Genomic DNA, 27,254 nt, shown 5'->3' with positions numbered 1-27,254 from the left:
TTCCTCAAAAAAAATAAAAATTGAACTATAATATGATTCAGCTATGCCATTCCTTTGTATCTATCCAAAAGATTTAAAATCAGCAGTTTTTATATATGCATACCCATATTTTTCACAGCATAATTCACAATATCCAGATGATAGAACCAGCATAGGTGTTCTTCAACAGATGAATGGATAAAGAAAACATGGTATATTGACACAATGAAGTTTTATTTAGCCATAAGGAAAAACAAAATTATTTCAATTTTAGGGAGATAGAACTGGAAAGCATCAAGTTAAGTGAAATAAGCCATACTCAAAATGTCAAGAGTTGTATATTTCCTCTCATATGTGGAAGCCAGAGAGAAAACAAGAGATCTTATGAAAATAGAAGGGAGAGTAAAGGGAACAGGGCTAGGGGGGGTAGGAGAGAACGAGGTACTGGGGAATGCAGTGTATCAAAGTGTGCTACTTGCACATAAGAATATAGCACAGTGCCGGGCGTGGTGGCGCACACTCGTAATCCCCGCGCTTGGTAGGCAGAGACAGGAGGATCGCGCAGGTTCGAAGCCAGCTGTGCTCGCTGGCTTAGGAGACCCTGTTTCCAAATAAAAATGTAAAAAATAGGTCTGGGAGTGTAGCCCGGAGGTAGAAGGGCTCCCAGGAACCCCAGTACCACCAAAAAATAAAAAAAAAAAAGAATATAGCACAATGAATCCACTATTCTGCATATTTTTTATGAACCAGTAAAGAATTTTTTGGGTGGTACTGGAGATGGAACCCTTCTACTTCTGGGTTACACTCTCAGACCTACCTGTTTTATATTTTATTTGGAAGCAGGGTCTCTTAAGCCAGCGTGGCTGGCTTCGAACCTGCGCGATCCTCCTGTCTCCACCTCCCAAGCACTGAGATTACAAGTGTGCGCCACCACGCCCAGCGTAAAGAAATTTTTAAAAATCAGAAAAGATCCAAAGCACAATATATGCCAGTATGGAGTCTCTTGCTTTTTTTTTCCCCCTGTATTTTTTAAATACAGCAGCAAATGAGGAAAGCAACAGTTGAATAAAGCTAATAATACTGGAAAAGTATTTTACTGATTTGTTCTCCTTCTCCTTATTTTCTAGGCCCTTGATGAATTAATAAATAAAGGCTTGCCTGCAATCCTGGTTACAATTGGCCAACAACACCTCTTAAATAAATTTTGTTTTGTCAAGGCATACTTTTTCATACGTTTGGCTGGGACCATAAATTGTGTTCCAGAAATTTCACCAAAAGCACTCTACCATGGAGTGATTACCGATAAGAACAAACCAAATATCTCAGTCTTCAGAGGTAATTGTTTTATTTTTTCTTATTTCCCTTTCTCCTCCCTTTCCCCCAACTACTCCTAACTCAATTTCCTCTAATCTATATGCATAAACTAGTACATATGTTATAGTTCATCTTTTCCTTCTTGTCTTATGATTTTTTATATATTTATTGGTGCATTATTCTCGCATCATGATGTAGTTGATGGTGAGGTTGACATGCACACACAGCCTTGGTGGGCTTTTCCCCAACTCCCTGCCCCCTGCCCAGGGTATTGAGATTGACACTGGTATTCTTTGTACATATGTCAGTGGAAGTGTTTTCTTCACTGATCCTCTCCCCCTCCCCTAGTCCACCTCCTCCGCTGCACTCTAGTTTCTGCTCCATTTTCTGAAGTCCCTCTGGCACCCCAATCACTTCCTAGCTTCCACTTATGAGAGGACACATATGACCCTTCACTTTTTGTGACTGGCTAATCATACTGAACATTCCCCAGGTCCATCCATTTTCCTGCAAATGATATAATTTTGTTCTTTTTTATTGCTGAGTAGAATTCCACTGTGTGTATAGGCCATAATTTTGTAATCCATTCATCTGCAGATGGGCACCTAGGTCAGTTTCACAATTTGCCTATTATGAATTATGCTGTTATCAAGTTGTATATACATGTATTACTAGAATATTCTGATTTTAGTCCCTTTGGAAAGATACCCAGGAGTGGTATAGCTGGATCATATGATAGATCCAGTCCAAGTTGTCTGCAGAATCTCAACACTGATCTCCATAGCAGCTGGGTTAGTTTCCAATCACACCAACACTGTATAAGAGTTCCTATTTCCCCACATCCTCGCCAGCACTTATTGTTGTTTGACTTCTTGATAATTGCCATTCTGATTTGGGTTAGATAGAATCTCAGTGTAGTTTTGATTTGTATCTCCCTGATTGCTAATGATTTGAACTGTTTATTTTTGTTTTTTTAAAAAATACTTTTAGTCAGGCATGGTGGCGCACACTTGTAATCCCCATGCTTGGGAGGCTTAGACAGGAGGATCGTGCAGGTTCGAAGCCAGCCTCAGCTGACTTAGGAGACCCTGTTTCCAAATAAAAAATTATATAAAATAGGTCTGTGAGTGTAGCCCGGAGGAAGAAAGCTCCAGGGTTCCATCCCCAGTACCACCACACATACACACACAAATTATATATATATATATATATATAATCAGTACATTATAACTACACATCATAGTGAGATTCAAAGTGATACAAACATACATGTATATATCACTTGGTATATTCTCCTATATTTCTTATTTCCTCTAATCTCATAGAATGACTCATATATGTACTTATGTCTAGGTATATGCATAGATGTAATAGATGTATTATATCCACATCTATATTTATCCATATTCATACACTTTTAAATATATAAACATATATAGCTTATACATTTTCATTTAATTACAGGATAGTATACATGTGTTTTTCTGCATCTCATATTCCTCATGCAGAGAAACTCCAATGAAACCTCTCCAAGAATACTCCTTTGGCTTTGGTCCATTATAGTGGCTGTTTAGTATTTTGTGCTGTGAATATTATATGATTTAGTTAATTATTACACTATTTGTGTGTGTGTGTGTGGGGGGGGGGTACTGGGGATGAACCCAGAGGCATTCTACCTCTAAGCTACACATCCAGCCCTATTTTTTATTCTTTATTTTGAAACAGTGTTTCACTAAGTTGCAGGGGGCCTCACTAAGCAGCTGAGGCTTGCCTCAAACCTGCTATCCTCCTGTCTCAGCCTTCCAAATACCAGGATTACAAGCATATACCACCACTCTTGCTAACCATTGTACTATTAATGTTTATGTATTTTATTTCTAAGGAACAGTGTTGTATACTCGTATGACATAGTGTATGTACATGATATATAGCCATAGATAAAATGTATGGGTCATGGAATATGTGTATTTCTCAAGTATATTAGATGTTGCCTTAAAAATAGATGTTTTTTTAACAATTTAGTATTATGTTTAATATGGCTTTTAAAATATACTTTATTAATCTGAGGAATTTTCTTTTACTTTTAGTTTGTTGAATGATTTTATCATGAAAGAATATCATATTTTATTAAGTGCTTTTTTGATCTGTTGGGATAATTATGTTTTTGCTTTATTGTATTGATATGGCACGATACATTAATTGATTTTGTATGTTCAGCCATCTTTTCATTCTTGGAATAAATTCCACTCAAGATTTAATTATTCTTATAGACCTTAAATAGCCAAAGTTTTGGTCTCTTTGCTTAAAATTTCTTTGGCTACTTGGGGTCTTTTGTCATTCCATATAACTTTTAGCATTTTTTTTCCTGTGAATAATGCCATTGAAATTTTGGTAGGAATTGTTTCAAATCTTCAGATCACTTAGTATAACATGAACAATTTTTTTGGTGGTACTGGGGATGGAACCTAGGGGCCCTCTACCTCTGGGCTACACTCCCAGACCTATTTTATATTTTATTTGGAGACAGGGTCTCTTAAGCTGGCTGAGGCTGGCTTCGAAACTGCACGATCCTCCTGCCTCAGCCTCCCAAACGCAGGGATTACAAGCGTGCGCCACCATGCCCGGCTTAACATGAACATTTTGACAATATTTTTTTTTCCAGGCAATGAGCATGAGATATCTTTGCATTTATTTATGCATTCTTAAGTGTCTTTCATCAATATTTTATAGTGTTCAGTATATAGATTCTTGGTTAAATTATTCCTAAGTATTTTTTAAGCTATTGTAAATAGTGTTGTTTTTGTTTTCTTGATTCTTTTCAGAAAGTTCATTATTAGTGCATAAAAATACTATTGATTTTTGTGTGTTAATTTTGTGTCCTGACACTTTACTGAATTCATGTATTAGTTCTAAAAGATTGCTTTTTTTAGTGGTACTGGGGTTCCTGGAAACCCTTGTACCTCCAGTAGTCATCCAAGCCAGGCGTGGTTGCCCATTCTTGTAATCTTAGTACTAAGGGAGCCTGACATAGGAGGATCACACGTGTGAGGCTAGCCTCAGCATCTAGTGAGATCCCGTCTCAAAATAAAAAATAAATTTAGAGGATTGTGAGGTGTGAAGTGCATGGTTATAATTATAGTAATTGTAATCCATGCTTGTAACCCTAGTACTTGGGAGGCTGAGGCAGGAGGATCTCAGGCCAGTTTTAGCAATTTAGTTAAATTAGCTAGACCCTCAGCAATATAGCACAGTCCTGTTTCAAAATAAAAAGGGCTGGAGGTATAGTTCCGAGATAGAATGCCCCTGGTTCAATCCCTAGGGGAAAAAAATTCAGCCACAATTCAGTCTATATATGTAATGAATATGATCAGTCTCTTCCCAACCTTTTACCAAAACATCCATTGTTTTTGAGACCACTGTTAGACTGAATTTTTACAAGCTCTTTTGCAGGTTAAATAGTTAATTTAATAATTTGCTCTATAGCTGAAGGTAGTGGCATAAGCTTGTAATCCCAGTATTTGAGAGACTGAGACAGGAAGATTGCCGGTTTGAGGCCAGCCTCAAACGTAGTGAAGCCTCTGCAACTTAGTGAGACCCTGTTTCCAAATAAAATAAAAAGATAGGGCTTGGGGTGTATCTTAGAGGTAGAATACCCCTGGATTAAACCCCCAATACTGCAATAGAAAATAATAATTTGCTCTATGCCTCAAGAATATGTCCAGATATTTTAAGCATTTTTTTTCTCTGTGCATGTATGTATGCGTGGTGCTGGGAATGAAAGTTGCCGAGGGTCTAAGTTGCTGAGGCTGGTGTTAAACCTGTGATCCTCCTGTCAGCTTCCAAGCTAAGATTACAGGCATGTGCCAGCACTCTCAGCTGCATTTTTCTCTAAATAATTTTTACCTGCTCCATTTTGGAGTAGGTTCTTAGAGCTCATGTTCTCATACCAGAAGATGATTTCCCTGAAACAGTTGATGTTTTTGAGTAAAAGCCTGAGCTTTTCCTCATACTCAGTTGACTCCTCAATTCAGAACCTCCTAACTTAACAGAATAGCCAGAAAATTGGGACAGGAAGAGGAGAGGAAATCAGTATGCCAAATTCTAGGTTATTATTCTAGAATCCTTCTTCCCATTTGACAAATTTCATATCTTTAGGCAGCCATTTTCCTGAAGAAATTTCTAGTCAGGTGATTTGTGGTTCTGCGTTTTCTCCTTTAGAAGTTAGCACAGCCTGTGACCCCAATTCTTTTACTTCTGCCTTGTTTGGAGAAAGGACTGGGTTTGTTCGGTGTGTGGGCATCTTGAGGGGCACTGTTGATCATGCCGTTCCGCACACCCTCACTCTGCATTCACAGTGAGGAATTTGTGCACAGGACCAATGCTTCCAACAACATCTTTTTAAAAAGCTAGAAATATCTAGAAGTCTCAAAACACAGCAAGGTCCTTACATGGTCTTGGGACCCCAGAAGAGGAGCCACTACTTTATATCACGAGTTAATAACTCAATTCGCATCCTGAGTCGTGCCAGAGATCCTTTGGTAATAGCAAATTTGCTTTAAAAGTCAACCTCAGCCTTCTAATGTATTATATTTAAGGAACTATTGGATAAAAGAACATAATGAGTTTCTGTGGTTAATTTTTATTAAATTTATGGATAATTTCCCATGAGTGACAGATTCTCAAATTACAATTAATATTTCGACTAATCATAGATATCCTTGGTTTTTCCAAAATATTATGTGTTTGTAGAGATGGGTTTTAAGGAGGACCGAAGCTCATTTTCTCAGGGGATGAAAATTAAGGAGGAGTTAACTCTTAGCAACCTCAAGGTAAGTCTGAAAAAAAATTTTTTTTTTGAATCACAGTAAATTAGTTACCAAAGTGCACACTTTCAGGGTGCTGCTACCAAGGGTAGAAAAGGTAGCTTTTCTTGCATAATCATGGCTTAGGGGTAGATGCCCAGAGGTATAAGGCTTTGGCTTTCCAGCCTGATTCCAGTATTGCAGAAGAGAGGGCATATTGCTTGACGTATCTGAGTATTCCAGGCTACGTTCCTCATTCTCTAGGCAGAGTGGGAATGGCGGTAGCCACGACCACTTCCTCAGGGCTTTCTACATGACAAGAGCTTTTGCATGCCCCTTTAATTTTCACAACTCTATAATGAAGGTATTAAATCACTTTGAACTTGGCTCTGCTTAATTCTGAAAAAGCTGAGAGCTTAGACAGTTTATGAAATTCACTAGTGTCACACAAGTCACAGAATATGGGTCTGGGAATAGGAAGAAGCCATGTTCTTAACCCTTTACTAAGTTGAGTGGTATATATGAAATTCACTGCTCTGTATAAACAGATTTTTAGAAACCAGCTGCTTGAAAGATTGGTTGGGCTTTATCTCCTCTTCAGTGTCGGATTGCTATTTCCTATTGATTACATACTATGAAATCTCAGTATCTTCAGATTGCCCACGAGGTAATCAGAGTTTAACTTGAAATATAATCCATCCTCATCATTCCTTGATTATGTTTGCTAATTTACATATCTGCTGAAATGTACTCATAATCTTAAGATCAGTAGTACCCTCAGCACTTCTGTTTTTCTCATTTGTTGACACGCCCAGAGCATAGAGGAATTTTCGTTGCCCTGTGCACACCTTCCCAAGGCCACAAACACTCCTCTTGTTTCATCTCTCTGTTCACTTGCTGCCAACAAGTGTCCATTTCTACACTATTCTGGTCTGCAGGCTGAGTAACCCATATTTGAAAGTCACAACAGAAGAGTTTCAGATTTGGGAGTTTGTCAGATTTTGTCCTATTTGTCTTATTTGTCTAATCTGAAAGTCCAAATACCTACGTGCTGCAGTATCTGAAAACTTTTGAATGTCATGTTGGTCTTTTGGATTTTAGAGCGTTTTAGATTTCAGAATTTTTCGTTATGGATGCTCAATTCATACTTGTGTTTTTCTTGCTTTGTTTCTTTTTTTTTGAGGGGGGGGATTTATTTCAGTATTTAAAATGTTTCCAAGTCCGGTGTGGTGGCACATGCCTATAATTACAGTACTTGGGATGCTTAATAGGAGAATTACAGGTTTGAGATCTGCCTCAGCAATTTAGCAAGACTCTCAGCAACCTAGTGAGATCCTGTTCAAAACGAAAAAATATTAAAGGGCTGGGGGTGGAGTTCGAAGGTAGAATGCCCCTGAATTTAATCCCCAATACCACAGCCAATCAATCAATCAATCAATCAATCAAACAGTCAACCAATATAAAATGTCCCTAAGCAGAATGTTAAGCCTCTAAGTACAAGAACGCTGTGAGGTGCCTCACAGAGAAGACACATGTGTAAAATTTCATTCAGACCTGAGTTATAGTGCTATTGGGCATTCAGGGTTATCGAATTAAAACTCTCTTTCTGCATATGTTATATATATATATATATATATATATATATATATATATATATCATATGTTTATATTTAAATATGAATTTAAACTTAGTATATATTTAATACATGTTAAATAATATGTCCTTAAATATAAACACACATCAAAGTAAGGTATTATTCAGTTGATGAAAATGTTCTGACTGGAGGCTTATGGGAGCCTTTCCTTGTATTCTCCCTAATGTCAGTGGCTTAGTATTTGGTAGTTAATGTTTAGGGCAACTTTTGAGAACTTTCTAGGACTCCTGCAAGTGATGAGCTGCCCATACAGTAAGTAACTGTTGTTCCTGTTTGCACTTGCTATGTCTTTGTAATTTTTGTTGTCTTTTTTTCTGTTCACTGAGCTCTCTCCTCTGGTGACTAGGTATAGATTTCTTTCTTTCTTTTTTCTCTTTTTTTGTTTTTTCCATCCACTGTTCCCTTTCAGTACATGGAACAGTACTTGGTAAGAATGGGACATTATTTCTGAACTCATGCGATTGTGTGGTGTTCTTTCTGTAGTCAATCTTACTGATAGAAGCTGAAGACAGGCTAAACCTCCTCACATCTGAGATGGAGCATTCAGGCCACAAGAACCTGTCCCAGTGTTCCGCGGGAGAGTTGGAGATTGTGGTGGAGGCCAGGCTTCAGCTGGCGGCAATTGCCCTCCAGAGACACCTGGCAGCATACAGGTGAGTCTTCTGTTGCATGGAAAAGGCACACATTTCATGAGTTTCTTCCTCATCCAGGAATCCCAGTTCCTTCTTCTTTGGTGCTGGTGGGAAGTTGCTCATCTTTTTTTTTTTTTTTTTTTTTGGTGGTACTGGGGTTCCTGGAAACCCTCTACCTCCGGGCTACACTCTCAGACCATATATATATTTATTTATTATAAATATATATTTTTATTATAAATATATATATTTATATTTATTATAAATATATATTTTTATTATATATATATATATATATTTTTTTTTAATTTGAAAACAGGGTCTCTTAAGCCAGCCTGGCTGTCTTCGAACCTGTGCGATCCTCCTGTCTCTGCCTCCCAAGCGCGGGGATTACAAGCGTGCGCTACCACGCCCAGCAAAGTTGCTCATCTTAATTTGTTAAATACATGCAAATTTTATGTAAGTTTTAGAAATTTCCCACTCCATAGGGCATATTTGCTTTTATTATTCTGGGGAGTTTTCATATATTATTACACCTAAAATTGCAGTTCCCAACAAAGTAATGGTTTTATTAAAGCACACTAACAAGGATGTTTAACATCACAGATAGAATTTACAAATTAACAGTAGTTTGGTTTTTAATTAATTAGTTTGTTAAAGACTGAATTTAAATTCCATACAGCTTTTTACAAGTAAAGCCGTTGGGGCCTTTTATTTTTTCTTCTTAAGCACCAAATAAATATATTCAAAAGAAGCTCTGATTTGAGAAAAAAAAAATGCCATCTTCTGAGGTATATTGTGCTGAACTATTTAAGAAATTGTTGTAGGAGGTATAGGGGCCCAGAGAAAATACAGGCCGGTGGTGAGGACAAAACCGCTCACCCCACGCTGCCACAGCTGTGCACTCGGTTGTGTGAGCATACGGGGAGAATGCAGCACGCCTGCCCACGTCCACGCTGGTGTGATGTGCTCCATTTTGCCCACATCCCAAACGGGGGTCGAGTCTATAAAATGAAGCTGTCGTTTATTCTTTCCCTGATGGTAATTACGTCCTTTCTTTCTGCTCATCTCACCACCAAAACCTTTCCTGAGCCCTTAGCCGGCCCCTGATCAGACTCCTGACAGGTGGCTCATTATTTAAATGCCGGAGTTGGTAGTGTCAGAGCTTCCAGGTAAGTTGGTCATTGTATACCTTTCATTTACCCATCAATTATATCACTGCTCTGCACTGATCCAGGCACCAAGGAAGTGAAAATGAATGGAATATCCATGCAGCGATATGTTTGTACACATATAAACAATTAAGTAGAATAGTAAAATAATAATATTATGGAGACTTTTTATAACTAACATATATATATATATATATATGTATATATCCACACACACTTGCAAGAATTGTCCTTGCCATATGAGATAATACTATCACGATTTACTTATGTGTGTGTGGTTCAGAGAATTGTATCCAGGGGCATTGTGCCTCTGAGCTGCATCCTTAGCCTGTTTTACTTTATAGTTTGAAACAGGGTCTTGCTAGGCTGCTGAGAGTCTTGCTACTGCTGAGGCTGCAATCCTTTTGTCTAGCCTCTCAAATAGTGAAATTATAGGCATGCGCCACTGTGCCCGGCTATCACGTGATCTAACATGCCCAGTGATGATTTATGTATAACTCAGAAGTTTCTTATCACTCATTGATTCACTTAATTACTTTATTTATTTTTATTTTATTTTTTTGTGGGTCTGGGGGTGGGACCCAGGGGCATTCGACCTCCAAGCTACATCCCCTGCCCTATTTTTTATTCTTTATTTTGAAACCGGGCCTCACTAAGTTGCGGAGGGCCTCACTTAGTAGATGAGGCTGTCCGCGAACTGCGATCCTCTAGTCTCAGCCTCCCGAATGCTGGGATTATAATTGTGAGCCACCACGCCCGGCTTTCACTTAATTTATTTTGAGCACTCACCGTTGCAAGGCACTATTCAAGCTCTTGGAAAATAACAGTGTCATGATGCTTATACATACAATGTAGACAAAATCTATAATAATACAAAAAATCTAGTCTTCATGAAGATTTTATGCTAACGGGTAATATGCTGGCTAATAAGGAAGCATAAATATAATATGTAAAACAGTTACATGGTGGAGCCAAAAGCAATAAGTGCTATGGACTGTGGACTGTCAGGAGTAGAGGTGGAGGGAGAAGGGAGAGGAGATTTTATTTTAAAACGGTGTGGTTGTAACAAAGAGTGTGACTATTTTCATGTTCCTTGGCTGACAGCTTTCGGGTTCCCCCACTCCCCTTCTCCTGCCCCATATATAGGCAAGCAGATAAGAAAGCCCAGGTATTTCTCTTACGTGCTGGTGGGTCATGCAGACCATGCAAATCTTGGCTCATATGTGGGAACCCCTTACCCCAGTACAGCCATTCAGTAACCCCCACAAGGCCCCAAGCCAGTGTCCTTTTCTTGTTCTTGGAAGATATTTTAAGCCTTTCTGAGGAATTAGCCTGCTCTTCCTGCAAAGCCTCATGATGTGATCAGAAAACCTTCTTATCTCCTTTTGATGTGTGTGGTATAAATGTGCCTGAAGGCGGCTCCAGGACCAACTTCATCAAAGGCTGATTTTGCACTAGTGACAGTGTATGCTTTTGGGGATTTATAATTTTGTATTTTTCAAGCAGTAGTGAAGTTCCATGTAACCAGTGATTCTCAACACATGGTCTACAGATCTCTGGGGATGTCTGTGAGATCCTTTTGGGTAGGGAGATGGTGGGGTCAGAAGTATTTTTATAAAAACAAAATTAAGATTATTTGCCTTCTTCCATGTGCAGTTTGCATTGCCGCTGCAAAAGGCAGCCACGGTACCTCATCATGAATCAAAGTAATGACCACGAACTATGCAGGCAGCCATTATGCTCATGAATCCTGCACACCCGCAACTGAAAAAAACCCATTTGCATTTAAGAATGTCCTTTAGGAGGCAGTGGAAACGGCCGCATTTGTGAATCCCTATCCTTGGATGTATTTTTTCTGTATTTGGTGGGGATCCTGAGTGAGAAGCATGCCTAGGAATTTCTGCTGCATATCAGAGCTGACGGCTGTCTTGAGAAAGAACACATGGTGATGGAACTGAGAGTTGAACAAGATGCTCTTTTTGTGGGACACCGTCTTTATTTGACAAAATGACTGACAGACTGTGGTTACTCAGATTGGGTATTTGGCAGACATTTCCTTGAAAATGAGCGACACGAGGATGCCACTTCTCAAACAGAACTGAGAGCATTTGTTGCTAGTGATAAAACGTGAACTTTAATGGGAAAATTAGAATTTTGGACAGTTCGTATTTGCCATTATAAACTTTATTGTACCCGTTTGCTAGTGTTTGGATTTTTATCTAGCAAGATTAATGGTAATATTAACAAAGAGAATTTTAATTGTGTAGTGAAATACTTCAATGTTTGTATCTCTATAAACTCAGAGAACTGATATTTTCCAAGTGACCATTATGTAATGTTACAAAATCCCAGTTAACAAGATAGATAGACTGAATGGTTTTTATTGAAATGTAGGAAAAGTTCATCAATATGTAGTATGAGGTTCTACATGGCAACAAACTTTGAAGGAACTAGCACTTGTCATATTTTGGAATAGTATCAAATAAAAATATTCATAGGTATTTGAAGAGGTTATTAAAATTCTCCTATTTCCAACAACTATCTGTTTGAGGTCTAATCTTCACATGATTGAACCAAAACAAGATGTCACAATGGACTGAAATGTACAAGCAGATATGAAAGTAGGTTGTTTCTTATTGATTCAGACATTAAAGAGAACACATTCTTCTCACTAATATTTTAATGGAATATATAGTTTTTTGTATAAAAATATTTATGTTAATATATGATGGGTTCATTATTTTTCTTTAAAATGAATTAAATATTTAAAAAGTAAGATTTTTTAGTTAAATTTCTTCTATGGTAAATAATTATGAAACTCTTGGGAATTTTGCAATAATTTTAGGGGTGATAAAGCTTAAGATATGTTGGCTTAGAATATTGTCACTCTGATAACTATGTTTAAGGGTACAAAAGTAGTTTATTGATGGTAAATTAGGCTCAGAGTACTATAGTAATAAAATAATAACTTTCTGTCAGGTGTGGTGGCGCATGCTTGTAATCCCCGTGCTTGGGAGGCGGAGACAGGAGGATCGCGCAGGTTCGAAGTCAGCTGCGCTGGCTTAAGAGACCCTGTTTCAAAAATATAAAATAGGTCTGGGAGTGTAGCCCGGAGGTAGAAGGGCTTCCAGGAACCCCAGTACCACCAAAAAACAAAACAAAACAAAACAAAAATAAAATATTTTCCCCATTGAAGTTTGAAGGGAAAGGGTACTTTTAATGTAGGATTTCTTATAAAACTATCTTTCTCCCAACCATGTGTTAGACACCAACACTGGCCCTAGAAAATATTTTTTGTCATTTGCCTTCCTCCCTTCCTCAGCCCTCTATGTATCTCACCCCCTTTTAGTATGTGGGGTATATGTAGCTTTTTCTTAGGGAGTAAGAAGACAAGAAGAAACTAAAAATCACAAAATGGCCAAAGAAAGGATTGTCATAATAGGACTTTAATTCGAAGACTGCATAGACATATGCAAATGTGCAATTATATCAGAATTGTCCTCATTTTAAATATATGGACCTAGGAGACAAAACCTGCGAACACGCAGATGTTACTGCTTTTTTGGAGCAGAGTTGTCGTGTGAGCGAAGCCTACTGTCAGGATGAATGAGTTTTTCTTGTGTGAACTTTACCCCCTATGAGCTTTTGTTTGGGCACTGCTGAGAGTGTTGGACAGTCCCTTTTCCAAATGATGGTTAGCTTGACATTTCCTGATACTTCTAATAAAATTATGTGTCAAAGAAATTGAAAGGCACATTCCCTGGGGTGACAGGTAGAGTGAGCTACATGGATTTTATGAGAACAAACTGACCATTTTTGTCATGAATGTTAATAAGAAATAAATGGGATCAAAGTTATTCACACTGTATTTCTCCTTCTTCTGGACTGCCTCTCTCTTGTAGAATATCATCATTTTTTTTATTAAGTGTTTCTTTCTACTCTCCCTGTACTTAATTTATTGCCTAAATGGGAAAACATTTAAGCCTTTTAATTTTGTGTTAGAATGAAACTTTCTCCCTTTGGGATTTGAGACTGTTGGTAGTAGGTGCTCCTTCTATACTTTCTGTCGAGTGGCATGAAGAAGCTAGAAGTATTTGGCCCACAAAGTTTAAGGGCTGAAAACTTATTCTTCAAAGGCATATGCTAATAATATTTGGAGGTGGGGCCTTTAGAAAGTAATTAGGATTAGATGAAGTACTAAGGGCGAGGCCCTAACAATGAGTTTTATCAAGAGAGAAAAAGAGACCTGAGCAACACGATTCTGCACAAAGGACCCCACCAGCTACTGGTGCCATGCTCTTGGACTTCCCAGGCTTCAGAACTATGAGCTAAATATACCTCTAACCTTTGTAAGTTGTCCAGTCTCAGGTATTTTGTTATAGTAGCAGAAAACAGACTGAGACAGGAACTAAGTAATATTGAGGTAGATTACAACATTACAAGTATGTTCTATATTGTGTTCATCAAGATCACACAGCTAATACAGGGCAAAGGTGGGATGTGAACTCTCTACCTTCAGTGTCAACTTCTTAAAATTTTTGGTTATACCATATGAATTAAAGTTTTTTTTTCTTAAAAGCAGAAGAAAATATAGTCAAATAGTTTAATCTCTAGAAGTATGACCCCTTCTAAAATAAGAACTGACTACAAAGAAAAGTGTCAATTTGATCTGTAAAATAATTTTTCTAAGTATAACAAAAAATTTACAACTATGATACATAGGAAAATAAACCTTGCGGTAGATAGGGTGAATAGTTCATATAATTTTTATGTATAGTTTCTGGTAAAAATAGATATAAGTCAGTATTGATAAATAGTCAAATATAAATTCATCTAAATGAGGAAATTGTGACTAGTACATAAACACATATTGGATTAGGATCCTAATGGCTTTATTTTACTTGATTTCTCATATAAAGAACCTGTTTCCAAATAAATTCACATTTTGGGGCACTGAAGTTAGGATTTTAATATACCTTCTCCAGAAGGAAGATGACAAAATTCAACTCTTAACCCTTGCTGTATGTGCCTGCCCATTAACATTCAGGTGAGGCTGCTATGTGGAGTGTCAGAAGGATCTGTGTCCATCTGGCTTTCACCCAGTCTTTCTGTGTTGTAAAGAACACTGAGCTGAGCATCTTTAAGTAGACAGATTGTTCTGAATTTCAAAACAGATTTTCAAAAGAGGGTAACTTTATATATGTGCTATTAAGGTATCTTGAAAAAGTGTGATGTCAGTTATAAACTTACCATTGTACAGGGGAGGGGAACAAAATGGTTTAAGGCACATTTATATCTACAACAATAGGAAGTAAAAATTTCCTATCTTTTGGCTTCTGTTTTCTTAATTTAGTCCATTTACCTTCTCTATGACACTGATTAAGCAAAAACTTAGCTTAAGAATTTCCAAGTGCACAGAATTAAGTCAGTTTGGAGAATCACATTGTAATGTGTATAAAATACATGTGTTCATTTTATTACTGGGGATATCAATAGCTTTTGTTCTAGATCTTGGAAACATCCATTTGTATATTTTTTCTATTTGCTCATTTTTATTTAAACAATTTTTTTAGTTTCTATCATGCTCCATCCAGTCTTTGTACTAGATGGTGGATTTTAATAGGGAACTTGACAAATTAGCTTTAGAGCAATGTATGGGCAATTATGTGCTGTGGTAAATAATAACATATGGGGAAGACCAAAGTGCGCTTCAGCATAGAGAAGGAACCCCTAGACCCTAGTTGGGGTGGGGAGGATTCTTAGAGGACATGAATTAGGAAATAACACATAAATGTGACAAAAAATACTAACTTACATTCAAAATATATTCTCTGTTTTAGTGCTGCAATAGTGTATTCCACACTTAAACTTCTTCAAGATTCAAAACTTTTCAGGAAGAAGGTGGCGCAAGATGACACAGAGAATTACGCTTCTCTAGGAACTTCTGTACGTATGAATTTAACATTTATCCTTTTAAAACTCACTACGTAATAACGAACTCGGCATGGTAGGAAATGGTCTACTTAATTATCTTGATGAAGTCATGAGGTAAAGTAGAAAAGGAATATTGAAATCAGAATAAAAAGATCTGCACTGAAGTCTCAATTATGCTATTTATTAATTGGAATACCTTGAGAAAGTTCCTTACATTTTAAAAAAAAATTTGAAATCTTATCTGTGAATTGATAGAATGGCATATAATAGTCACTGCAGTTCCATCAAGACTGTATCATTGTAATAAATTTAGATTTGATATCATTAACAAATAAAGTTGTCTTATAAGACTTGCTCTTTTTTCTACCTTTGCGTTTATTACCTGGGCATCACTAGTAAGACACCTGTGAGGTCTTCTACTTTTAATATGCCTCAGAGTTAGAGTCATTCACATTTAAGCTTCCAAATGTATTTGACAAGTGGTCACAGATCCCATGATTAGACTTTGATGAAACCATATAATTTAACAATATAGGGTTGATTAGAACTAAAACATAGAGATTCATCACATAAAATTCTTGCTCATTACTTCAAGCCCTACTAATAAAATTGCTTATATACAGCATCATTAGAAATTAGCAAAACTAATTTTCTTAAATAGAGACTCATTTCTAAGTATATTAAAAGCAATAACTACTAAAAAGCAATCTTGTTCTAACAATCGTCTTAGAACAATGGTTGTCAACTGGAGGTGATTTTACCTCCCAGGGGATATTTGGCGATGTTTGGAGATGTTTTGGTTGTTACAACTTGAGGAGATGCTACTGGCATTTACTAGGCAGAGGCCAGGGATAGTGCTAAATATTCTTTAATGTGTGGGAGAGCCCCCCACCCTTTTCCAGCAATTATTAGGGAACTCCAGATAATCACCACCCCTTTGTAAAGTGTAAATGGCAAATATATTGTAGTACACATCTGGAAAGGAGCAGTTTACAGCAGTGTAACACACTGAATTAAGACTGTGGACTTGAAATTAAGAAAGACACAAGGTTGAGTCCCATATCTGTCAAAGAATGGAGTTAAGCAAGATTGGTTATTTCTCTAGGTCTCAGTTTTCCCAACTCTAAGATGGAAATAACAATCTCTCTCTGTTAGAAAGATTAAATAAGATAATGTGTGTAAGGTCTGTACATAGAACAGTCCATGACACATAAGTACTATATAAATATTAGTGAATAATAGCCAGGTATTGTAATCTGAGTATTTGGGAGGCTGAGGCAGGAGGATTGCTGGTTTGTGACCAGCCTCAGCAACTTAGTGAGGCCCTGTGCAACTTAGTGGGACTTTTCAGAATAAAAATAATAAAGTAAAATAGGGCTGGGGCTGTAGCTTAGAGGTAGAATGTCCCTGGGTCCCACCATCCCCAGTAACACATGCACGCGTGCGTGAATATTATTTTCATCCCCTAGAATGGTGTTTACAAAAACTCAATGACATGGAAACTGCCGATAATAAAATTTGCGATGAAAAAGTCAGGCTATAGAACTGTTTTCAACAATGGATATAAAGAGAAAAGGGAAGCTAAAAATCAACATAAAAATGCTAATACAGGACTGTGGGATTGCGGGTGACTTTCTTTGTTTTATTTATTTATTTTTTTTACATTTTATGGACCATACAAGAATAATTTCTAAATTTAAAAACTTTAATGCTGTGAAATTATATTAGATACTTTTCTTAGCTCACATTTAGCCTTAGGCTAGAACTTCGACTTTATTAAATGGGAAGATAACCATTACTTTAATTTTGTTTAGGCCACAGAAAATAAAGATGATAATGAGTTTTTAGACCCTGTTTCCCTAAATGCCCGAGAATATTTCAACATTCATCTGTGGTTGAGGTGTCGCCTGGCCCTGGTGACTGCGTTTGTCTCCCAGATTCGTGGCATTGGAATCGTAAAAGGTAAAAATGTTTCCTAATTGATGTTCCCATAAAAATTAATTTTATACAGGTGAAGCAGTTTATTGGGATATATTTCATTGTAATGTTCACATTCTCTTTCTAGCTTGATCTGTTTCCAGAACTTAAAATTCAGGTTATTAAATGAAGATAATCATTGATGCTAGTCCTTTGTGCTACTAGAAAATAGCACCTGAATTACTGATATATGCAAAACAGCAGGGAGACTTCAAAATACTTTGTCCTGCATCTTCTTATCATATAGGAAGGTGGCTGAGCTTTGGGTGCAAAGAGTTCTGATCTTGGAGCTGCCCAACCGAGGCTCAAAGGCCTGACCCACCAATTACTCACCAAGTGTCTTGACCACATCTTTCAATCGACTGTGCCTCAGTGTCCTGCTGTGTGACATGGAGATAATCCTGCTCCATAGGATTATTGTCAGAATGAAATTGGTTAAATTTATAGTCTGAGATAATAGCCTGACAGATATAAGTGATAGTTCTTGCAGTGATTAATAATTATCTACTTAAAGGCCTAGAACTCACTGCATTTGCTTCAGAATTAGGTTATTTCATGTACTATTATTATTACTTTTACAGCACTGGAATATCTTAAAGCCTTACCACCCCCCATTATAGAAAATTTCTTGTCTGTGTTTCATATTGAGTCTATTTTGTTGTCCATCTCGCTATCTTCTTGTTCTTTGGCCTTTTGTGGTGTTCTGGTGATGAACACTGGCAATGTCATAAGTATATGTCTTTTTACTTTCTCGATGCATTTTAAATATACCCTTGTTAATCTTAGAGAATGACATGACAGATTGTCTGAGCCTCATCCGGGAAGTGTGTGAGGAGGCAAAAAGTGCAGAAGACACAGAGCTACAGGCTGAATTTCTGATGCAAGCTGTGATCCTTGGCCTGCAAGAAAAACACTTAAAGGCCAACATCATCACAAACCTTCAGGTAGGAAGGAAGCCTTGCTCATATTTATATTTAGGAAGGATTCCAGTCAATGTAAAAAGAGAGTTTTAAATTTCGTTATGTACTGAATATGTAATAACATGGCCAGCTCTTGTTTCATTGAATTGGAAAAGGTATTGACAAATTAAATACTTTTATTTTAAAAGGATATAGTATGCTTGCTTGAAGGAAATGAGCTTATATCTCCCCGATCCTGGTTAACCCTGGTGAAAAGCCTTGTTCTGCTGGATGACTTAACAAAAGCTGAGACATTCAAAGAATATCTCACTTCAAAAATAGAAACATTAAAGTTTTTGACTCAGGCTCACAACATTCTTATTGAACAGGTAAGAATGCTTTTGTATCCAAAAACTTAGAATTTATTTTTCTGTCTTCTTTCATATTTTAAACTGCATTGAATATTTGTTCATTACAGTGTTTTTTTTTTTATAGATGCTAACTTTTGGAGAAACAATTGAATTTCCTTTAACAGACACTGAATATGCAAATCCATTACAGCCTTTGAAAAACATCTATCTTCCTCATGTTATGCTATTGGCCAAAATAAAAATGAGAATCGGTAAGAACATTTAAACATTGGTCGTACTAAAGTAACTGCTATACAATTTTAAGTTATTTTTCCAGCAGGCTATCATATGAGTACATTTAAAAGGGGCACTATTTGCTGGGAATGGTGGCACACACCTATAATCCCAGTACTTGGGAGGCCGTGACAGGAGGGTTGCTGGTTTGCAGTCAGCCTCAGTGACTTGGTGAGACCCCTGTCTCAAAATAAAAACTGAAAAGGGCTAGAGTATAGCTCAGAGGTAGAATGGCTTCAGGGTTCAACCTCCAGTGCAAAAAAGGGGTGGGGATATTTATGAAGACTTAGGCTCCATTTATTAAACAGTTTTTGATTATTTACCATGAATCACTTTATGATGAATGGATGGTCTTCGTGTCGGAATAAAGTATAAAGGTGATTACAGTAATTATTAATGTGTAACTACTTGCTTTGGACTACTGCATTTTTCCAGTTAATCATTTCAATTGATATTTTATCCATATAGTTTACTTTAAAATTATTATATGTGTTAACATGTGTTTTTAAAAAAACAAACTAATCCAAAATACAAGTATATTTCTTTAAATAATACTATTTTTGTCTACTCAATTACATCTAGTTTCTTTAAATTTATGATAAATTGATAAAGAAGATTTGAGGGAGGAACATGAAAAATGCATGATGTCTTTTAGGTTATAATTAATGCCACTAAATACCATTATCTTTAAAAATACTTAATATTAGCAAACAAAGAATAATTTTAAATGCATTAGCCCATTTTGTCCCATCATTTCAGATGTGAAACATCTTTCCATTTCTTTTATTTTTTTGATACTTGGAATGGCAACCAGGGACATTGCATCTTTTAGCTACTCTCCTAGCCCTATTTTGTCTTTTATCTTTTCTTGCTAAGTGGCTGAGGGTCTCACTAAATCGCTGGGGCTGACCTCAAACCCATGATCCTCCCATCTCACCCTTCTAAGTACTGAGATCACAAGCATATGCCACCATGCCCAGCTCTAGTTGTAGAGCATTTTAAAAATCTTAAATATAGTATGTGGATATGAATATAATTATGTCAAAAAATAATAATAATTATATGTTATCAATTGTGACTTCTAACCTATTGTATTGTGCTTATGTCATTTTCATGAAAATATTCGCAGAATTAAAACCATGGGACTTAATGGGTTAACAAAGGTAGTATTCTTTAAGCTCTAATAACTTGTTTATAAAATTTTATGACATGAACCATATCTTATGAATCTGGGAATTGTTTGAAGTGCATGTATTTTTATGAAAGAAGGTGCCTTGAAGATACAGCATCTGTGTTTCTTCATATTACACTGGTTAGCACCTTAAGTAGTAGATTTGCTGATGATGGTATTCTCAATGCCAGGTGGATGGCAAAGTCTTGGAACAGTAGGCCGACTGAGGGCAGGTGGCGGTGCCCTCTCTGTGGCGAGTGCTCCCTAATCACCTGGGCAGAACTCCAGCCCCCCCCTCGCACTCCTGAGGTGTTCCTCCTCTTCAAAGCCCAGCCTCTGGGCCTCGTTGTCCTTCCCAGGGACCGTGCTTCAGCACTTTAACCCTCTCACATTCCTCCCATCCGCCTCATGTCTTTTACCTCCTTCTCTTAGTTTGTGAATACGTTCAAATCTTTGTCAATAAAAAACTTAAAACAATGAGGAGCATCCCTTCTGACTGCTCACACCCAGCACCAAGTTTCACAGGTGGACTCTGCTTCCTCCTCCCCTTTCCTCTCCTCTTACTCACTACTTATCCTGCTCCATTCTCGATGAGGAGACCAGAGAAACTGCTCTTGATGATGATTAATTGCAATTCCATTGTATACATTTCTGACCTCACCCCTATGGACTGCACGGCATTTGACATCACCAACATCAATCACAACTTTCTGAAGCTCTGCTCTCTTGACCTTCAGATTTCTAGGCATTCCTTCTCCTGATTTTCTTCCTCCCTCTCTGGGTCTCTTGATTATCTCTCTGTGTTCTCGCTCCAGAGTCTCTTCTTTAAGTCAGTGTTCTCCACTTATTTTTGCCCACAAGGTTTCTTATGACATGGTTCAGGCCTTCCCGTCCACTTTCCCTAGTCACACTGAGGACTCCAGGTGGTGGCTTGCTTTAGACCTTTGCACATGCTCTTTTCATTGTTGAGAACAATCTGCCCCAGAGAGTCCCTTCTCCCCATACCCTCTCATTGCCCCTCCTCCTACACACATACACACACGCACACACACACTCAGACACACACACTCACTCACACACTCACACACTCCCTTCAACTCTGTATCTTTCAGACCTCAGCCACATATTATGGCCTCTCGGAAGCTTTTCCTACCCTCAAGACTGGGCTCAGTGCCCCACTCTTCCACGATTGACTTTTCTTATTGTAACAGTCATCAGATTGGTTGTTAAAGACAGTTTTACTTATTTGAGGCCTTCATTATATTATGAACTTCTTAAGGTAACAGTTCTGTTTTGTCTACATTATCTCCCGGGCACCTGGCACAGTGACTGATATTGGTCAACCAATCATGGTGCTTTCAGGGAGTTCATTCATCTAGTAGCTACTATGCCACCACTAAGAAAGATGCTGTAGAATGATTTTTATACAATGAAGAGATGTCCATATTATATTGGGCAAATGTACCAAATACTCATTATGTGCATCAAGACGCCAAGAGAAAATAAAGGAAGAAGAATTTATACCAGATGCTTACAGAGCTTCTCCTTGCCTGGGTGATTAGAGATGATACTACTTTTCTTCTTTTTCCTTAGCTTAGCTTTCTTTTTTAAGTCTTCCATAATGAACACACATAACTTCTGAAATAGAAATGATTTGCTCAGGAAATACGCTTTCATCAAGGTACAAACCTTAGGAAAATCAAGCAGTTCGCACCTAGCACCATTTCTGGCTGAGTAATTTATAAATAATTGAAGTTTATTGCTCATAGTTCTGGAGGTGGAGGGCCAACATCAAGCTTTGGTGTCTAGTGAGTGCTTTCTCTGCTTCATAAATGATGATTTCTTCTACAGGAGATAGTAGAAGCCTTGCTCAAGCCTCTTATATAAGGACACGAATTCTATTCCCAGTGACTCCACTTCCATAACCTAATCACCTGCCAAAGTCCTCACCTCTTAATACCATCACGGTGAGGGTTTTGTTTCAACATATGAGTGAGGGACACAAACATTTAGATAATAGCATGGAATAATAATGACACTTGCCTTGTAAAAGATAAAATGAGAAAAAATGCCTGTGTCAGTGTGTAGACTATAGTTACTAGTAAGTGTTCTTATTTGTTAGTCTGCTTTTTTAAAAAAAAAAATCAGTGCAACTAAACATAACTTAGAAGAAGAAAGGTTTATTTTAGGGCTCATAATTTCAGAGGTCAGCCCATGATCGGCCAGCTTTCAGCAGGAATAGCTGGGGACAGGACGTTAGGGGATAGGAAAGAAGGAAAAGCTGCCCTTAGCCCATGGTGTTGGGAAGCAGAGGAGGGGGAAAAGTGACCAGGGACAGGGGGAAGGGTCCAGGCCACACCCCCAGTACCCATCCCTTCCATCCAAGTCCTACCTTGGAACTTAGCTGTATCTGCTAACATTTGAGCTTCTCTGGGGAACATTTTAAATCCAAACTATAACACTATTTGGGTGTATATGTGTGATACTGAGGTTAAACTTAGACATGATTTACCTCTGACCTATACCCTTTGGTGGTACTGGGGATAGAACCCTTTTATATTTTTTTATATATTATTTGGAAACCGGGGCTCTTAAGCCAGCAAAGCTGGCTTCGAAGCTGCACGATCCTCCTGTCTCCACCTCCCAAGCACAGGGATTATAAGTGTACGCCACCACAGCTGGCCCCCAGCCCCTTTTTATTTTATTATTTTGAGTCAAAATTCACTAGGTTGCTGAGACTTCAAACCTGCAATCCTTCTGACTCAGCCTCCCAATTACTGAGATTACAGACATGTGTCACCAGACCTGGCTCAAATCATAACACCATTAATATTTGTATGTCAAGTTTGGATCTGTCTTGCATGTCCATTATTTTTCCCTTAGAATTTCCTCTGGGGAAGCAAGGTGGCAGTCACTGAAGCTGCCCTTTCCCTGGAGCTCACAAACATTACTTCCAGCTCTCTCCAAGCTGCTATCTCTGATGTTTGACCCAAGAATTCCTGCCTCTGTTTCTCAGTCCTTTGTTTAGTCCAGGGTGCAGAGAAGTGGGCACCAGCTCTGCGTGTTCACACCCACTCTTCCTAGGACCTGCCGCCTCCTGTTCTAGCAGCTGCGGTCAAGAGAGGTCAAGGTTAGATTGTATTATGAAAGGGAGACCAATAAGGGCACACCCAAGCAGTCCTCTGTCCACAACATTCCCTTTATCTTCCTTCAGCTCATCCCTTTCATTATTAATACTAATCATTGTTATTATAAGATTGTTATCATATATGAATTCCATTACTTTACATAAATTCTTTCACCTCTGTATTGTTAAAGTTCCTCCTTCACAGAGCTAGCCTGGTGTGGCTGGCCTCTCGAGCTCCTTCCAGCTCGCTGATTTCACGAGAGTTATTCTTCTGCATTTTAATCTATGATTTGTTATATTATTAGGACATTTGATTTGTACATGAGCTTCAAGTACAGACTGTGTAAAAGTAAATGCAGGCTCTGCTTTTCTGACTTGCTAATCTCGAAGATGTGTCGCCACTCAATGACAATTCTGTTGCTGCTTTTTAGACTCATTTGAAGCTGAACAGCTTGCTTTCTGGGGTATTATATTAAATACAGACTTTAAAAACAAAACCAAAAGCAGCCTTTCTGTCAAAACAATGTCAGTTTCACAACTCTTTCACAGAGTGGATGTTTACTGAAAAAAGGAACACTTCAATATTATGAAGCCCAAAGTCATCTGTGACTTGCTTTCCTGACATTTTTTCTTTATAGTATAGAATATATCACAAGAATAAAGGCACTAAAACTTTTTTCTTTGTGAAGACCTCCAATAGAAAGGCATTTTGAGGTTATTTTCATGAAATAAAATAAACATTATAATTCCTTAAGAGCATTTTCTCATTAAAAAGCTTCCTTATTAGATAAAAGTTCTGGATTACTGATTATAAATAGTGAATAAACATTACTTAAATTTTCTATATTCTTTCAATCAGCAAATGTTTGTTGAGGGTCATTTGTGTGCAAAAATAACACTGGGGAGCCGGGCGTGGTGGGGCACGCTTGTAATCCCAGCATTCGGGAGGCTGAGACCGGAGGATCGTGGTTTGTGGACAACCTCAGCTACTTAATGAGGCCCTCTGCAACTCAGTGAGACCCGGTTTCAAAATAAAGAATAAAAAGTAGGGCAGGGGGTGTAGCTTGGAGGTCAAATGCCCCTGGGTTTCATCCCCAGACCCGCAAAAAAATAAAAATAAAAAATAAAATAACACTGGGGAGTAGAGATGTAATTGGGAACCAGTTGCCATCTCTGTCCTCCAAGAACCTATCATCTAGTGATGAGGGGAGAGAAAATAATCACGAATTTCTGCAGCAATTCTAATCTTAACGAAAATTGAGACAATAATTCAAATACTATTATTATATATTGATATTATATAGTAGTTGTATATATTATATATTACATAGGTCTATATATATTAGTATACATATAATGTCTATATATGCTAATTGTATAGTGTCTAAGTATATTTACTAGTGTATATAGACATATACAATATATTATACTACTACTATATAACATATACTAGTATATATACACTATACTATTAGTATATAGAGACACATATAACAGTAGTATAATATATGCTACTACTAGTATGTATGTGTATATGTATGCATATATAAGTATACCATAATGATCTCTGTCTTATTTTAGTGAACAGCGGTGGTATAATTTGAAGCAATAAGTAAAACATAAAAGTGGGAGATATATTGAACCATGAAGTCTTAATGAACAAATGGCACTAGCATATCTTCCATTTTCCTTCTTGCCTGGGATCTAATCACAATGGGAAATTGTTGGGGTTAAGATTATAGACTTAAGTAGCAATGTTCTGGTGCCTGGCGTGGGCAAGGTGTTGGGAAGGGTCTGGGCTGGTGGTCCGTTTTGGAGGTGTTAGGTGACTTGCATGATGGCCCTCCACACTCTCCTGTGCCTTTTGGAAGCAAGTAGGCAGTGACTTTATTTCCATCCTGCTACCATCCTGCCTGGTCCAGGGTTAGGGTTCAGTAACCTCTCCCTGGGGCTGTGAGGAAATATTTTTTTCTCCATCTTGCTATCTATATAGCATATTCCTAAACTAAAAATTTACAAAAAATACCAGGTTAAAAAAACAACAACAACCTTTTGATATCTTTTGGCATCTTGGAATTAAAACATTCCAGAACTCAAAGGGACCTCAGGCATTGTATAGTTCTTCTGTCTCATTGTTTCAGAGGAAGACACTTAAGACCCCAAGCTCAGTGGGGGAGGTTTAAAGACTCAGGTGACACGGATGCTCCAGTGACTGGCTGGGACTCAATACTTCAGCTAGAACCAAGGATCTGTATTCTGCTATCCTATCGTGCCTTTGTTTCTATTCCTTTCTTGTATTTATTCAACTGTCCCATCAATATGGTATTTTACCCACTTTTTTTCTAAGTCTTTATTTCAACCTTTTTCTTCCTTAAAATGATTAAAGACAAGGTGATTATCACCTATTGTCCTAGACAGCCACACTCTCTGGAAAGCCTTCCCTGACCTTTCCTGATTTGGCCAGGGCTCCTGTAACCTGCTACCACAGTATTCTGTATTTTCCCTGCCCACAAACAGCCACACATTATTTTGACTTATGTGCCTGGCTATTCCTATTTTCCATTCATCACTAAGTCCCAGGACTTTGCTCTGAAAAGGCGAGTCTGTGCTGTAGTGTAGGGTTTGGGCCCCGAGGCCAGACTGCATAGGTTAGATTATGGCCCTGTTGTCTCCTGGCCATGTGACTTGGGCAGGTTACATCAATCTTTCTCAGCCACTGCTTCATCCTCTGTCAGCTGAGGATACCAGTGGTACCTACTCAGCTCTGCGTCTCACATGAGTGATGCAGGCTAGGTACACGAGAGGGACCTGGCATGTGGGAAGCATTGAATACATCTTAACTCTTATTCTCTTTTCTCATTTTTATCTAGTGTGTGAGAACCTAGAAAATATTTGCTGAATAGACATCTGTTTATCTATCTTTGAGGTTACATAATTAAGAAAAAGAATGCTTCCTCCAGCCAGCAATCCTGTGTTACATTAAGTGAGGATGGGGCCATATAAGGATAGCATACATCCCTTGTTCATAATGGGTTTGCTCTCTCCTTGGGATGACAAAAAATAAATAAATAAAAGCAAACAACTATGGTAGTAAGAAATAGAAATAAAATTACTGCTTATTAATCAAATTTTATTGAGAGTGACATAATCCTCCCAGATTTTTGCCTATTAATAACTTCATCTTAGGAGCATGGAACCTGTTTTGTAGAAAATCATAAAATGTTAGGACTGAAGACGGCTTAGAATATTATTTTTTATTTTAAAAACAAGAAAACAAGTTGAAGCCATGAAGATAAAGTCATTGTAATTCATCAAAGTATTGTGTATTATGTTTTCTTAAAATATTTCTTGGAGGCTAAAAAAATGAGAAGACCACCCAGAGTTCTTTTTCTTGGTAATGGAGGTTAAACCCAGGGGCATTCTACTTCTGAGCTATACCCCTAGCCCTTTCCATTTTCTTTTTTGAAACAGGGCCTCCCTAGGTCTTGCTGCATTGCTGAGGCTGCCCTCAAGCCTGTGATCCTCTTGTCTCAGCCCCCTGGTACTGAGATTCCAGGCATGTGTCACCATGCCCAAAGGTCTGAATAGATGCTATTAGATGAGTGAAGAATGGTAACTTGGAAGTTTGCTGTGAACGCCGTATATTTTATTGTTTTCCTCCAACCCAACTGTTTTTGTTTTAGGACATACATTAGCCAAACAAGTATATTACAACAATAAAAAGAAGGAGTCCTCAAAGTGGTTACCTGCTCTTCATCTTTTTGAGATAGCTTTGAGGCTCTGTAAGATAACAGCTACAGAGGAAAATGAGGTGGAAGCTGAAATCCTTTTTCAGAAAGGTAAGATACATTTTTGGTCAGAGCTATGAAAAGTTTATAGGTTTTTTCCCCATTAACAATAGGCTTCATAACTATAAAAAATACAGATTTTACAAAAAGCTTGATAATG

At 37.7% G+C, this 27,254-nt stretch overlaps 1 protein-coding gene across 1 annotated transcript in view; it reads left to right on the top strand.

Moving 5' to 3' along the window:
* CFAP54 (cilia and flagella associated protein 54) overlaps nucleotides 1-27,254 on the top strand; it is a gene marked incomplete at both ends in the record, with an annotated part of 316,371 nt that overhangs the window by 199,926 nt on the left and 89,191 nt on the right. Inside the window, 9 exon segments of the mRNA XM_080704815.1 lie at nucleotides 1,107-1,314; nucleotides 6,043-6,122; nucleotides 8,234-8,403; nucleotides 15,395-15,500; nucleotides 17,303-17,450; nucleotides 18,252-18,409; nucleotides 18,574-18,753; nucleotides 18,860-18,986; nucleotides 26,990-27,145. Of these exon segments, the coding sequence (XP_080560941.1) occupies nucleotides 1,107-1,314; nucleotides 6,043-6,122; nucleotides 8,234-8,403; nucleotides 15,395-15,500; nucleotides 17,303-17,450; nucleotides 18,252-18,409; nucleotides 18,574-18,753; nucleotides 18,860-18,986; nucleotides 26,990-27,145 (1,333 nt within the window).

This window comes from Muscardinus avellanarius (assembly GCF_963383645.1).
Source record: "Muscardinus avellanarius genome assembly, chromosome: 11".
Classification (NCBI taxonomy): Eukaryota; Metazoa; Chordata; class Mammalia; order Rodentia; family Gliridae; genus Muscardinus; species Muscardinus avellanarius.
The sequence above is the reverse complement of the archived record's forward strand: the minus strand, read 5'-3'. Positions and strand labels throughout refer to the sequence as shown.